Source organism: Nicotiana attenuata, unplaced genomic scaffold (assembly GCF_001879085.1).
Source record: "Nicotiana attenuata strain UT unplaced genomic scaffold, NIATTr2, whole genome shotgun sequence".
Classification (NCBI taxonomy): Eukaryota; Viridiplantae; Streptophyta; class Magnoliopsida; order Solanales; family Solanaceae; genus Nicotiana; species Nicotiana attenuata.
Genome location: NW_017671122.1, coordinates 250512 through 263350, shown reverse-complemented (window position 1 = coordinate 263350; position 12839 = coordinate 250512). Strand labels below are relative to the sequence as shown.

At 34.5% G+C, this 12839-nt stretch overlaps 1 protein-coding gene across 1 annotated transcript; it reads left to right on the top strand.

Annotated features, from left to right (window-relative positions):
* Positions 1 to 966: 966 nt before the first annotated feature.
* LOC109206078 (RING-H2 finger protein ATL54-like) lies at positions 967 to 2907 on the top strand. The gene is made up of 2 exons (XM_019368847.1): positions 967 to 1923; positions 2187 to 2907. The coding sequence occupies exons 1-2, from the start codon at positions 1222 to 1224 to the stop codon at positions 2643 to 2645; spliced, it is 1161 nt and encodes a 386-aa protein (XP_019224392.1). The 5' UTR covers positions 967 to 1221; the 3' UTR covers positions 2646 to 2907.
* The last annotated feature ends 9932 nt before the right edge of the window (positions 2908 to 12839 follow it).

Sequence of the window (12839 nt, the reverse complement as noted above, 5' to 3'; positions counted from 1 at the left end):
CTGTCGCATTTGCGACATAAACATCGCAAATGCGATGACACTAGTACCAACACTCAAAAATCATTGCGAAACCAATCCAAAACTCACCCGAGCCCTCGGGACTCCAAATCAACCATGCACCCAGGTCCAAAAACACAACACGAACTCGCTCACGCGATCAAATCATCAAAATAAACTCTAAAAGCACGAATCCGACGCCAAAACGCATGAAGATCAAAGTAAACTTCAAGAACTTCTAGATTCGCAACCAAGCGTCCGAACTATATCAAATCAACTTTAATTGACCTCAAATTTTGCACACAAGTCGCATTTGACATTGCGGACCTACTCCAATTTTCGGAACCGATATCAAAAAGTCCACTCCCGGTCAAACTTCCCAAAATCCAACTTTCGCCATTTCAAGACTAATTCGACTACGGACCTCCAAATTACAATCTGGACGCGCTCCTAAGTCCAAAATCACCCAAGGGAGCTAACAGAACTGACAGAACTCCATTCCGAGGTCAAATGCTAAAAAGTCAAACTTGGTCAACTCTTCCAACTTAGAGTTTATATCTTAAGTTCATTCTTCCAAATCGATTCCGGATAACTTGAAAACCAACACCGACGATTCACGCAAGTCTTAGTACACCATGCGGAGATACTCGAGCCCTCAAACTACCGAGCGAAATGCAAATGCTCAAAGCGACCAGTTGGACCGTTATAAAATTTTTGTTTCATTTTAATGCTTTTTAATTAGTTAAAATTTACATGGCGGATATTTTTTAATCACTGTCATTTGAGTTTTTCTTATTAGAAATTAAATTTTACTGACAGTGAATATAATTTAATAACGCTATACCTAAAATTAACATAATAAAATATCTTGTGCAGTTGACTATTTCCCTTGCCACTATGAGGTCTTCATTAAAGTAATGATTGTCCAATTTGCTATGATCCACTTTAGGTTTGGTAGGACAAGCAAGAAAATATGGTAGCTACTGTAAATCAGTCTTAACAATCAGCAGCCGCCTAGTATACTAGGCTACCTAAAAGTCAAATAAGAACCAACACAGAAATACAAAACCAGAAGGAATTCATCATGTTACAATTTCGTTAGAAACTAGGCTGCTCCACACAATTTCGTAAGATGCTCTATTTTCTCTTTCACCCAAAATTAAAACAAGGCTGCAGCTAACTATACATTTCTTCACATCTCTTGTAAAACAATTAGCTGCAGCCATGACTTTCCATCATCGAAAGCTAATCTTTGAATCTCTTGACATGAATTCCACAGGCAAAACTTGTAGCAGCTATTATTGCAACGCAAAAGAAAATCCTTCTGCATTTTGTCCACTTTCATGTCTATATATTTGCTACCCAAATTGTTCTTTTCCTCTGTTTTCAGAAATCCAACCACCACTACCACCTAATTTTTTCACACCAAAAATTCTTCTTCCTCCGTCTCCACATAAAACCACTATTTCCATCTTCTTGATCATTCTCATTTCGTTTTTAGCCACTTCTTTCTTCATATTTTGTTTCTTTGTTGTTTACAGATTCCGCAACTCAAGAATTTTGTCACAAGGGCAGCAGCAGGAGGAAGAAGAAGAGGAGTTTAGTGATATTGTTGATGAAGATTTTCATGAACCTATGGTGGATCATCCTATATGGTATATTAGAACAGTGGGTCTTCAGCCATCAGTTATTAGCGCTATCACAATTCGCAAGTATAAAAGAGGTGAAGGACTAGTTGAAGGAACAGATTGTTCTGTTTGCTTGAGTGAGTTTCAAGAAGATGAAACTCTTAGAATTTTGCCAAAGTGTAACCATGCTTTTCATATACCTTGTATTGACACTTGGCTTAGATCACACACCAATTGTCCTATGTGCCGCGCCGGCATTGTCATCGCCACAAACGCGCCATCACCGTCGCCTGAACAGGTATGCTTGAAGTGTATGAATATTTCATCAAAAAGCTTAAGTTGTTCGATATAATACACTTTATACTTGTTTAATTATGTCTTTAACACACCCTTTATATGTAGCTTGATTTTTTTTTTACGGGTTTAGTACATGGAAATTATTGTTGATAATAGATGGAAGTGAGACTAAAACTCAAAATCTCAATCTGCTTAGATACCATTTTGAAGTGTGCGACCACTCGTATATACATTTAACATGTTACAAAAAATGACTATATTCAGAACTTAGGGCTGAGACATGACGAAGAAACTCGTTCAGAGAATGCGGCAGAATTAAGGATTGAGATTGAAAATGAAGATGATTCAGCGGATATAAGTAGTATGGATATTAGTGGAAATTCCAAGGAAGATGTGGGGAATGGTAATGAAGGAGAGTTAAGTGAATTTTACGCATCAAGAATAGCAGCTTCTTCGGTATCTTTATCTACAGCTTTTATGACACGTATTGCTTCTACTGATGCAAATTCTTCAAGAGAACAATCAACTGATCAAAATTCACTTGAGGTAAATGACTCAGAGATGGCTATTTCTGTGTCACAGAGTAGTTTTGATGGTAATGAGAGCTCAGCAGAAAAGAGAAATTTTTGTGTGGACAGAGTAATGGAGAAAGAGCAAATGAGATCTCTTTCTTTGAGTACAAAGGTAGTGATCAAAAGAAGCCAGAGCACAGCTCTTCTATAAAGATGAGAGTTTGCCCTTTTCTTTGCCCCAGACACCCGACTCCCATAGAAAAGCAAAATTAATACTTCTTCAAAAAGGAAAAACATAAAAGCAAATAAGAAAAAAGAACACCTATTGCTTTTATATTGTATCAGATACTTTATCAATGTTAGCTGTATAAGAAGTTTGAAGCTGATGTAAAAATGGAGATCAGCATATATTGTCAATGCCAAAGGCTTTTGGCAAAAGTTATCAATAATATTTCTTTTTTGTTTGTAAAGTATATATAATTGTGTCTTTTCTTTTTTGTTTCTTGTGTCCTGGTTTAAGTTCATATCCATCTTGCTAGTGTGTTCATGGAGAAGTTTTATTTTGTGTCTCATACAACTTTTTGTCTCACAAAATTGTGGACCCCAATCTTACACCTGCTGGGTCCACAGAATTCCTTGACAACGAATTCCTTTATCGCAAACAAACGAAACTCTCGTGTTGCTTTTATAATTCCTATGATATGATATAGGGATTATAAGCTCCTTACTGATATACTTTTCCAATATAAGTCCTCGGAAAGGAGCATTATTTATGCCTAATTAAGATTTTCCAGCAGATGTATACAAACAAAATTATCCAATCATCAACCATGACTCCCTTGAAATCAGACTATAAATTAGCATTTACCAATAATGCGAACTCAAACAGCCTAGATCATCGAAAATCCTCAGTACTGTAAATATACCGATGAATTTTTATGGGATGTATGGTGGGCATCGCAAGTTTGGTGATGCTAAAACTGAAAACTTGGACAGATTAAAGAAAAAATCATAAATGGATTCAAAGCTTTTTCAATTATACACAAACATACACATCACGGAGCCCGAAACCAAAATATTGGGTTTTTGATCTCAAAGTACCAAAATAGCTGAAAAAAATAATTGGTTACCTTTTTATATATAGCGCATGAAATTCATGCGCTATACCTTAACGACACGTTTGTCGATTAAGGTATAGAGCATGAATTACATGCGTTGTACCTGATTTTCAAAAGGCGGTCAAAGTTTTGATATAGCGTATATATTATATGCGCTACAGCTGAATCTGAAAAAACTTAGGTATAACGCATCCAATATATGCGCTATACGTATTTTAAAAACGGGCCAATCTCCTTCTTCGGGACAGAATACCCAAAACAGTCCCTTACCCCCCCCCCCCCTCCTCAACCACCACCACCACCACTTTTAAAAGCTTAAAACTCCATTAGAGCCACCGCTCCCCCAAATCTTGTCCCGTGGTTATTTTAGCAATCTAACACTCGATCTAAGGCGTTGTCATGTAGTGGAATTCTTTTATTTCCCAGTTCGATGGTCAAATCTTCATTCTCTCTCAATTCAAAAAATTCGAAAAAGGTATTCCGAATCACTTTTATAATACAACTCATTGTATATAATTGAGTAATTAGTCGTTTTTACTATATTGTAAGCTTTTTGTGATTGTTTTTTTGATTTTTTTTATCCGAATTAGTTTATTTATGTGCAAAAAATTATGAAAATTGTGTAGTCATTTGTTGAATAATTAATGTTATATGTGACTTTAGTATTGTTTAGTGCCCTTTAGTGTTATGTAGTGCATTTTAGTGTTATGTAGCGCCCTTTGGCATAGTAGAACTGATAATAAATTTTAATTTATGTTAGTTGATGTTATTTATGGCAGTTTAGAGTAGTGTGAGTTTAGTGCTCTTTAGGATTCATTAATTAAACCCGTTAGAGTACTCAATTATGGATCAAATATTAATAAATTATTAAGTGTATAGTAAACGTATTATTAGATAAGAATAAAAAAAAAATTAGGTATGAATCATAAAATAATTATTTGGCAGTACAAAAGAGACGCTGCCCGATTTTGTGTAAAATATAAAAATTAACATACAAATCGTTATGAATGAAATAAATACTTAATAGTAAGTTTTAAAAATACTATCAAATAGTTAAACAAATTAAGTATTTAGTTCCTATTTTAAGCAGGAATAAGATTGTTAAAATATTGACAGTACGTAAAAGAAATCGTGTCATTTTTGTTTGTTTAAAAGAATTAAATTAAGATATAAATCGTTATGAACACTAAAAAGATTAATATTATTTTGTGTATAAATAATTATTAAAAATATCTAGATTAGTTTAGAAAATTAAATATTTAATTTCTTATAACCCAAAAATATCTGAAAATAGTTAATAGTTCAAACAAACCCTACCGAATTTTAGGCAAAAAATCTAAAAACTAACATATAAGTAAATATTTTATTGATCAACCCAAGTAATAATATAGAATATTTATCGGTTAAATATTAATTTTTCAAATCGTTTCCTCGGCTGTGGCATAAATTGAGCACCTCTTTCCAACAAGGACGATGCATTTCGGAATCTTTCAACAAACCTCTCCGCCATGTGCTTGAATTACAGTCACATCATGGAAGTGACAGGCAATCCACGGGCAGACTTAACAACCCATTGAAAGACTTTGACACGTTTGTAGTCAATATTCCCCATTTTATGCCACCATCGTTATGCAAAGTCTACTTATCAAGCTCATGTTGCATCAACCAACGATAAGCTCCTGGGTCTTCCCGCCTAATCAATTCCATTCGCATCCTGAATTTACACTCTTGATGATCTGTTGCAGCCATCTACAATAAATCATGTAAGCTCTTGGTCGGTAAGCCAGCTGGAAGTTGGCCTTCAAGTGTCTAACACAGTAACGGTGGTAGGCATACGGTTCCTTCCATGCATCCAAAGTCTACAGAACTTAAAATTCCACCATGCCGATCACATATTAGAAAAATACCCGAATACTGTCTCACAACGTGTTCCTTAAGTGGTTCAAAAATCATGTCCAAGTCTCTTGACTTTTATTGGCACAAATAGCAAATGTGAGGGGAAATATGCTTCCATTAGCATCTATTGCAACGACAATCAACATCTTAATATCATACTTTTCATTGACATGCGTGCCGTCTATAGAGATTACCAGCCGACAATGCACAAAACCATCAATGGCTGATTTAAATGCCCAGAACACATATCTGAATATGTATTCTGGTATTCCCGGACTCTGCTCAAGCTTCAATTCAACAACAGTCCCAGGGTTAAAGTGCTGCAAAGCAGCCATGTACGTGAGTAGATCGGTAAATGACTTATCACAATTACCTTAAAAAATCTCAAACGCACGTTTACGCCCGAGAAAAGCCTTTTTCGGTAATGGTACAGCCATATGCTTGGTGGACAAATTTTATACACTCTTTAATTTTGTACCTTATGGACGATTCAATATGTGGAATTAAGACAAGAGAAATCAAGTCAACATTCAAGCTAAAATGATTCCCATTGAATGTGTCCATATCACAAGTGTGGTTGCCAATGTATTTCCCCACCATCCACATATTTGTTTTCAAATTTCTCGCACGCAACATCCACTTACAACCTTGAAACCATCTACGACAAATAACCTTATATACTTGCATAGGTGACTCATGAACCTCGACCTCACGATAATATTTTATGCTGTAAAATTGCACCGCCCTGCTAAGGCGCGCTTTATCAGCAAAAAGAATATTCTTTGACAGCTCCATTAATATTGGTCTAGATTCATCCCACATTCCTGTACGAATGTCATCAAGATCCCTTGCGAGGGCATCCACATCTGGCATACTGGGCAACTGATCAAGGTAGGAAATCTCTCTTGAACATAAGGGCATATGAGACTCGTAAACTCTAGGTCTAACGGTAGGTGGAGTCTGCATATATGGAGCATGCTCATTTGTGGCATCATGCTCCCTCGTCAAATGAGGTTGTTATTCTCATTCTCATCAACAAAGTGCGTTTCCTCACCAACGCCGCCTCATTAGGGAAGGGTGTATCATATCCAGACTCATCAGTATTGTTGTCATAATCACTATCATCTTCATGACTCTATGCATCCGCCAGATCCTGATTAAATATATCGTCTTCAGGCAACTAAGTAAGGGCATGATCATCATGTTGCTCGTTTTCACTGCACAACCAATAAAATAATGAGTTTCTCAAAGTCATCTCAATATTATATATTAACTTTATCTCTTAACTTACAATTCATAATAGGTTGATAGCCAATGATGCACATTATCGAGTCGTTGATGACTCGCAGATGGACCAGCATGATCCAAAATACCAAAATTGGGCATATTCCAATTGTTGGTTCATAACTTGTAAAATTCATATCTGAACGGTACCCCCTTTGGAGCATATGAGTGTTAGTACGAATACGATACATAAAAAAATTATATTACAATAAGAAAAATTGACATTTACCATTAAGCATGTGAATTACCTAAACTTGGGGAGAAATTGTGTCCTCGCTCCTCATTCGCCCGTGGAGATAAACTTATATCTTGCTAGACTCTTTCAAATGGAACCTGTTTGGATAAAATTGCTCCAAAAATACCACGAGATGATTGAGAGTTATCCTTATTTTGCGGAACCTCAATATTGCGGATGTATTCAGACTTGACGTACATTTCTAGTATATTTATCACAAGAAGTTCCCGTTGTTCATCCGAAGTCCTCAAAAAATCTTTTAAAGTTTCATCGTCTTCGATATTAAATTCACCATAACAAGCAACCCATTACGGAGTAAGCGAATATGGATGTCTTTTGATTACCTCAATAATAACCGAACGTTTACTCACACTCATTCTTTTACCAATCTATCGTACTCCAATGTGAGTAGAAACTTAACAATACACTATGGGGAACAACTATAGTGTACTAAGTTATTCTCCACGACAACCTTCCCCTTCCCCCTCCCCCTCCCCCTCCCCCTCCCCCCTCCCCCTTCCCCCCTCTCCCCAAATATAATGCAACCATAATTTTTCGTTCTTCAGACATTATCGCAAAATACAGTATACAGAAGAAATTAAGTAAATAAATATTTCAGAATGAGTAAGAAAAATACAAAGGATGCTGAAGAATGAATTTTTCGGAATGAATTTTGAAGAAGGAATGCAGCTTCTTAAGTAAGCAAATATTCTGTGCGAGGGGTAAAATAATTGGTGGGTATAGCGCATAAATTACATGCGCTATACCCACCAATTATTGTGGGTCAGTCAATGAACAGGTTTAGCGCATGAAATACATGTGCTATACCTTAACGGACAAACATGCCGTTAAGCTATAGTGCATGTGTTTCATGCACTATATATAAAAAGGTCACCAGTTGTTTTTTCACCTACTTTGGTGCTTTGAGTCCAAAAAAGATATTATTTTGGTTCCGGACTCTTACACATTACACGCACATAACCCATTACATTTGTCCTTGATTGTTCCGAAAGAAAAAGAAAAATCAGATCGCTTTAGCGACCTGGAATATTAAAAAAAGAAAAAACAGCACTAAAAGACACATCCAATAGGAATACTTAAAATAAAGGAAAAATGGCCAAAATTATCCCTGTACTATGTTAAATAGTTTATATTTATCCTTCGTTATATTTTCCATTCAAATTTAACCATCGTTATGATAGTAAGCAAATTTTTCCCTAACCCTAGCGGATGTCCATCAGAGCATTGAGACCCCTCATTTAAAAATACCACGTAATTTACCTTACCATCCCAGCATCTCTCTTCTCCTTCGATTTCTTCTTCCACCAGTAGCTTCACCACCGAAAAGCCTCAATTTTCCACCACAAAGCCTCAACAGTATATTCAAGTAACTTAGAATGAACTTCAATACCTACTGAAGAATATGACAGACCCATTGGGTATTCTTCAAGCTTTTCCAAATTCTTTAATAGTGATTTTAGTCTCCTTTCAAATACGTCTCCCAAATCTTTAAGTAAATATAAACTAAAGCACAACAAATGATTTTTTTCAAACGATTCTAACAATGGTTAACCTCCAAATTTCATTTCTTAGATTTCAAAATTTGAGATCCGAAATTCTTCAGCTCAACTTTCCGCAAATCCATCAGGAATATAAAGATCCGGACTTTATGATTTTCAACAAACACACGATGAGAACAAAAATGAAAATGAAGAAGAAGGTGAATTAAAGAGTTTGGATAAAGCGTACAGTTGCCGATGAAGATGAAGAAATCAAGAAGCTTCAAATCACCAACAAACCCAGTTAACAATGATAAACTTCAATGAATCTCAATATATGTTCTCAAGCTTTCTTTACAAATTCTTCAATGATGCCATCGAAGTAATCGAGCAAGATATAAAGAGAAAGAAATATTTTTTGTGACAAAAAGTGGGTGTCTACCAACAAAATCTAACATGTCTGTATTGAGTAAAGCTAAGGTAGAATACTTTGGTGGCTTTTAATTTCATCGGCGATTTTTGTTCGCATGAGTTGATTTAAATTTCTTACATGAATCGGTGAAAAAGCTGGCAGGTGATGGTGGACGGCACAGAATCAGACCGGATAAATCCAAACGGGAATGTCTTTTTTTTTTTTTGAAAAAGTAAAAAAAATGGTGACATGGACTCCAACTGGCATTTTATTTGCTGAGTCCAGTGTTATAATGGACATCCGTTAGGGTTGGGGCAAATTTGTTTACTATCTTAACGGTGGGATTAAATTTGAACGAAAAGTATAACAGAGGATAGATGTAAACTATTTAACATAGTACATGGGGATATTTGGCCATTTTCCCTAAAATAAAGGCATATAAAATGTCGTTGTATAGGATAAAATATGTTTATATTAAATGTTTGATTGATAAAACGACACGTGGAACCGAAGACAGAGAACAATCAGGTTTGAAAGTAACGAACCCGTTTGTCCCCGAAGGTAGTAATATTCATAAAGACGAAATAAATACCTTCCACCCGGTAGCATTTAGTGGAGAATATTCTATAGCATTAAGTACATGGTCCGTTACAGAGAATATGGCATCCATTGCCTACCGTTCCACATTCTTCAATGGCCCTCATAATTGTCATTAAGAGGGGCTTGATCCTAGTACCTTATTCCCTAGGTGCAACTATAAATAGTGAGCTCTAGAACCATTATCGGGGAGGAGTTTTCTGACTAAGCATATGATACACTCTATTAAAAGCTCAATACTATTTTGTCTTCTAGGTTATTAACATTGTTACTATTGCCTCCGAAAGCTCTGCTCCCGAAACTAGAATTTATGTTGTTCTATATCAATTTCAATGTTAAGTCTTACATTCTTATTTAATTTTTTCTATTATTTTTTGATCAAATTAATTCACTTGTCTATAAGCCACATATAAATTCAACTGTACCGTTTTACGGGTAAACAGTCGCCACTACATCAAGCGACCAATTGAATTTGTCACCAATAATATACTGCCACATCATAATGATAAAAGCACCAACGGAATATTAAAATAAAAGAATAAGCAGGTTGCCATTTATAGAAGCGATTTACTTGAGTATAAAAAAAAAGGAAGAAAAATAGGTCGTCGTCGCCGCAGCAAGAGCGTGTATCCTCAAATATGATTTGTGTATTCCATCTAACCAATACGTTTTCTTTTTTACTTTGCCAAAATACTGAAAACTAAAAACTGCTCTAGTAAAACATTTTTTACAATTTGGTAGGCGAGAAGAAATCCTAACAAGTTATGCATCCAGGAGTAGTAGGGCAATACAGAAAAATCACCAAAGTATACATTTTATTGGACATAATTTCCTCTATAAACACTAATAAAATATGCATCCAACCCGTCCATTTGACGCCCGAAGCATTTCGAATCAAAATATTAGGCTCAACTAGTGTGTTCAAGATCGATCTAGGCAATCATAAACGAAGCGCTAGCTTCTAATCTTTTCCATCATTTTGTAGCTTAGGATTTAATTAAGTTTAGTCTGGGACCAAACCAAAGTTGAAAGGGTCAAAAATCTTATGGTTCAGGCCTTAGGCAATTGTGAATGAGCCGATTAATTAGAGGGTGTTTGGCTAAGTTTATAAGCTGGTCAAACGAGCTTATAAGCACTTTCGACTTATCTATGCGTTTGTAAAGTTAAAAGTGCTTATAAGTCAAAAATAAGCCAAAAGCATAAGCAGGTCAACCTCCAACTTATGAATTTTTAGCTTATAAGCACTTTAAGTTTGACCGAGATTTTCACTATTTTATCCTTAAAATATTCCTTTTTTAGAACAAAACTCCTACATCGATACTCACTGCCTCAAGTATTCAACCTAACCCCCCCCCCCCCCCACCTATTCAAGTCTGCAATTCTCATTGACTATTTAAAATAAGCAAATTCTCTATTCCTTTGCATACTTATATCTGATTGTGTATTAATTAATCGTTGAATTGTATGTAATAAATGAGGACATATCAAATTTTCGGTGTATTGATTTTAAGTGTTGTGGTGATGAAGACAATATTTGTTTCTCTTCAAATAATTTGTCCTATTTAGGTTTCTTTTTTACTGAGAAACTTTTGCCAATTTATTAATTATTATAACTCATGATTATATGCTTATCATAAAACAAATTATATTTATCATAAAAATTATCTTATCTAAGCACAGTGTATTTAAAATAATATGACAAATAGAATAATTTATATTTGAATCGATATGGAATCTAAAATTTTGAAGAAATTACGCCCTTATAAGTGTAAACAGTTCTAAAGTTATTTAAGTCATTTTAACATAAAAAGAGCTTATCAGCACTTTTTAATCAAATACTGCACCAACTTATTATCAATTTCAGCACTTGTACTCAAACACATAATTGCTTATTTATTAAATCAGTTTCAGCATATAAAAGTACTTTTCAACACCTAATGCTTATCAGCTAATCCAAACGAGCTCTTAGCATTTCTCAGTTCCCATTCATATGCAGCTCAGTTTTGACCAGATATCTTCCAAATCTCCCTTCAAATGCAATATATGGAGATCAGCAATAGTACACTTATTTTAATAGATTTCTTAATTATTAGTGCGAAAGAATTTGGATTACAATCCAAACCTTCAAATGATGGAATGAAAAGAAAACATCTTTGAATACTTTTGATAAGTACTGATAAACAAAGTTCACCCACATTTTAACTTTTTATTTTGCTAAAAAACGTGTCATCATGATATAAGCTTTAGTCCCAATATATAGACAATCCGATCCAATCTTAAAAAAAGATAGTAAGACTTTGAAGGCTTGGGCTCCCCTTATTTTGTGGAAGTCAATCAACGCATTTGATCCCTTGTCTTTAACAATTAGTCACTAACAGACAAGCTGAACTTGGAAAATATTAGTTTGCTGTTTTTGCGTTCTAGTTCCAAAGTCAAAGTCATATAAGTGCCTTCTTTTCTATTACTTTTTCAAAAAAAATATTTTTCTATAAGGCACTCGATAATTGAGGAAAAATATCAGTTATGTCCATTTATAAGTAGCTTATTACAAAAATTGGTCAATTCATAAAATATTACTAATATTAGCCAATTAGTTATTTGTAGCAAAAAAAGGTCAAAATTTTGCTTTCTTTTAAGTGGGTATTATTAGAATAGATTGGGTACATCTTAAGGAGCTTGAATCTAAGTTTTGGGATGATTTGGTGGAGTTTTGGAGTGGTTTGAATTGAAAATTCAAAATAGAAGACAAACATGAAAAAATAATATGTTTATCACACTGTGTATCAGATATGTATCAAATATGTATCACATGTATATTGTATACCTGCGTGTGAGATACATGTTTGATACATATGTCGCAAATAAATTTTTTGAACTCGATTTTAACTACGAATTTTGATAACAATTCAGTCCAAATCACCTTCAATCTTCCTCGAATTTTGTATATTGACTCATCTATGTGTTTTCAATGAATATCAACCATACCTATTGAAAAAAGTTCTTTTTTTGCTTAGATTGTTGAAATCTTATATATATATATATGTATATGTATATATGTATATATTATATATATTTGTATTTCATCACCTTATTTGCTATCTCATCCATGAAATTTTCTTTCCGTCTTGCATCTAATGTTGCTAATCACGCTTAAGAATATGGAAGGAGATCTTTGTGTGTGATTCTTGGAAAGAAAGAACCTTATTTCTTTGTGTTTTTAATTTTTATAAGTGTTTGACTAATTTTAATAAGTCTATGATTAATGATTAGAGGTTGGTAAGTTGAGACTTTTTTGGGACATTTATGTAAAATTCCCTATTCTTGCGAATTCAAGTTTGTATACTAAAAATACAACGCTGTATAA

What these genes read in the sequence shown, in the direction of transcription:
- LOC109206078 (XM_019368847.1), top strand. Translation starts at nt 1,222, where the DNA reads ATGACTTTCCATCATCGAAAGCTAATCTTTGAATCTCTTGACATGAAT. An exon ending in CATCACCGTCGCCTGAACAG is followed by an intron (nt 1,924 to 2,186) that starts GTATGCTTGAAG and finishes GACTATATTCAG; the next exon opens with AACTTAGGGCTGAGACATGA.